At 35.5% G+C, this 2,288-nt stretch overlaps 1 protein-coding gene across 2 annotated transcripts; it reads right to left on the reverse strand.

The window, feature by feature from the left end:
- Positions 1-102: 102 nt before the first annotated feature.
- LOC118753558 lies at positions 103-2,026 on the reverse strand. Of its 2 annotated transcripts, XM_036488440.1 has the most exons (4): positions 1,613-2,026; positions 1,451-1,553; positions 847-1,382; positions 103-529 (listed from the first exon to the last, which is right to left on the reverse strand). In XM_036488440.1, the coding sequence occupies exons 1-4, from the start codon at positions 1,938-1,940 to the stop codon at positions 414-416; spliced, it is 1,083 nt and encodes a 360-aa protein (XP_036344333.1). In that variant the 5' UTR covers positions 1,941-2,026; the 3' UTR covers positions 103-413. The 2 variants fall into 2 exon arrangements, with proteins under 2 accessions (XP_036344333.1, XP_036344336.1); XM_036488443.1 differs by having other exon boundaries at positions 1,451-1,693.
- Positions 2,027-2,288: the final 262 nt, after the last annotated feature.

Consider the following 2,288-nt stretch of genomic DNA (forward strand, 5'->3'; position numbering starts at 1 on the left):
TAAGAAAACGCAGAGCAAAATAAAAACACGTCTGCACTGTATAAATTTGTATGTATATTTTCCTACTTTATCCTATACTTTAATAGAAATGAGAAAGCGAAAATAGGCCCATCAGGTGGCTCACCATCCGACTGGCCTCTGTATACCCATATGAATGCTATTTTTGGCAGTTATAAAAGTTACAATGTTGAGAAAATGGTGGAAGACAGCATTATAGGTGGGCATATTGAATTTATTAACATAAATGATATTTGTACATTTGGCGGTTGTATAATACATATGTATATATATACATACATATTTACAGATTGTGACGGCATCCAAAGTTCCTCTATCTCACAATTTATTGAGTCGGAAACAGATTTTGATGCTGAAATTTCGTTTCTGTCGGATATGTCCAATGCTGTCGAATCTCAGGAACTCATGGTAGCGTCTTCAATAATGCCGTCTGCAGCTGAATCCGGTTGCATTACCGATTCCGTGCCAATTGAAATATCACCACCGCCAACCCCGTCAACATCACGAGCAGCTAAAAAGAAGTTGAACGTACAAAAGCAAATATTAGTGCATATGGATAATATGGAAAAAGAGTTCAATGAAACAAAAGTGGAATTAGTAAATACAAACAAAATGATGATAGAAAAAAGTGATAAAATGATTGAACTTGAGACTGAAAAAAATGAAATGCTCAAATCATATGTAAACGATATGTCGCAAATAAAAGATGCGTTGCTTTACTTTTTAAGCAACCAGAAATAAAATTCCTAAGAGGATTCGAAAATTAAATTTGTCGTATAAAAATTGATTCAAATCGTTTAAGTTAATAAAATTTTGTAAATTACTTACCAAAGTGTAAAGAAAGTGCTTGGCGTATTTCTTCTGCCTTACTGTTATAGTCGAAACTTACTGCAGTTTCAGGACATTGGCGTCTTTTTTCTAGTTCTTGTGCAGCAGTTATCCATTTGTCGTTAACTTGGTCGTTATTTTCATTTAAAAAGTTATGAAGCGCACAGCTTGCTTTAATAATTAAATTAGCATTACCCATTTGGTTGTCGATACCTTTGCCAATGCGGCGGAAACGAGCTTTTAGCTGACCGAACGCATTCTCGACCACCCTCCGTGATTTCGATAAAACATAATTGAAACGTTTTTGTTCGGAGGTTTGTGAAAGGTGAAATGGGTATGGTTTCATAAGGGAATCCGAAAACCTAAAAGCAGAGTCACCGATAATAACAATAGGAATGTTGACGTTCGAGATTTTTTTTGTCATATCTTTGAGTAGGCGGCATTCCTGCAGTTGTTGCTTGAGGGTTGATTTTTCATAAATTTGGGAGTCGTTGCAACGACCTGGAGCTCCAACATTTATGTAAATGAAACGACACCTGCAATATCAATTCGTGTAAGATTAGTAGATATGATACTTTTCACCTTCTATGATACTAAAACTTACCTGGCGTCTACCAATGCTAATAATACGGTTGAGTACCACCCTTTATAGTTATGATAATCGATCGCATCTTCAGTAGAAGGGTGTATTTCAATATGGCAACCATCTAAAATGTATGTTTTTATTTGCATTGCCTCAAGGGTTCCACTAGGTTCAATAACTTACCAATCGCGCCCAGGCATTGTGGAAAGCCAAGAATTTCGAAACCTTTTACATACTCATTTATCTTTTCGGAGCTTAATGGGAAGTTTTTTAAATAAAGAGGCCAAAAAAACCTCCAAATTTCTTTGCAGAACTCAACTAATACTAACCCAACAGTGGATTTACCGACACCGAATAAATTCGCAATGCTTCGGTATTCTGCAGAAGATCCTAGGGCATACAATGCGATCGCCACTCTTTTTTCCAGTGGAATAGCCTTGCGCATATTTGTGTCTCTTCTTTGTAAACTTTTAACCATTTTACATACTATGTTGAAGGATTTCCTGTCCATTCGAAAATTTGCTTTAAAAAACGCATTTCCGTTACGTTGGCAATCCCATTCCCAGAAAGACTGAGTACGATTCTATAAAGAAAAAGCTATTCATTAATTTAAATTTTGAAGAGTATTATCCACTAACTTTAGTCCAACAAGATCTGAGTTCCAACCGCACTGAGATTGCTGCTTCCATCAGCATTGACTGCCGTTTTTTCAAATATGAAATTTTTAGCATTAAATACAGCATTTGTTTTTGAAAATACAAAATTTGCTTATTCGCGTTGCCCAAAACTGCATTTATGAATATAATCGCATCCAGGAGTTTTATTAAAAGAAAAATAAGTTTAATAAGTTGCATTTTGG

This window comes from Rhagoletis pomonella, unplaced genomic scaffold (genome assembly GCF_013731165.1).
Source record: "Rhagoletis pomonella isolate Grant_MI unplaced genomic scaffold, Rhpom_1.0 Rhpom_scaffold_02611, whole genome shotgun sequence".
In the NCBI taxonomy this organism is placed as follows: domain Eukaryota; kingdom Metazoa; phylum Arthropoda; class Insecta; order Diptera; family Tephritidae; genus Rhagoletis; species Rhagoletis pomonella.

Excerpts from the sequence above, each read along its gene's own strand:
- LOC118753558 (XM_036488440.1), bottom strand. The coding sequence starts at position 1,940 with ATGGACAGGAAATCCTTCAACATAGTATGTAAAATGGTTAAAAGTTTA. Across the intron at positions 1,554-1,612 it reads ACAATGCCTGGGCGCGATTG|ATGGTTGCCATATTGAAATA; the intron begins GTAAGTTATTGA and ends CATACATTTTAG. Across the intron at positions 1,383-1,450 it reads TTAGCATTGGTAGACGCCAG|GTGTCGTTTCATTTACATAA; the intron begins GTAAGTTTTAGT and ends TTGATATTGCAG.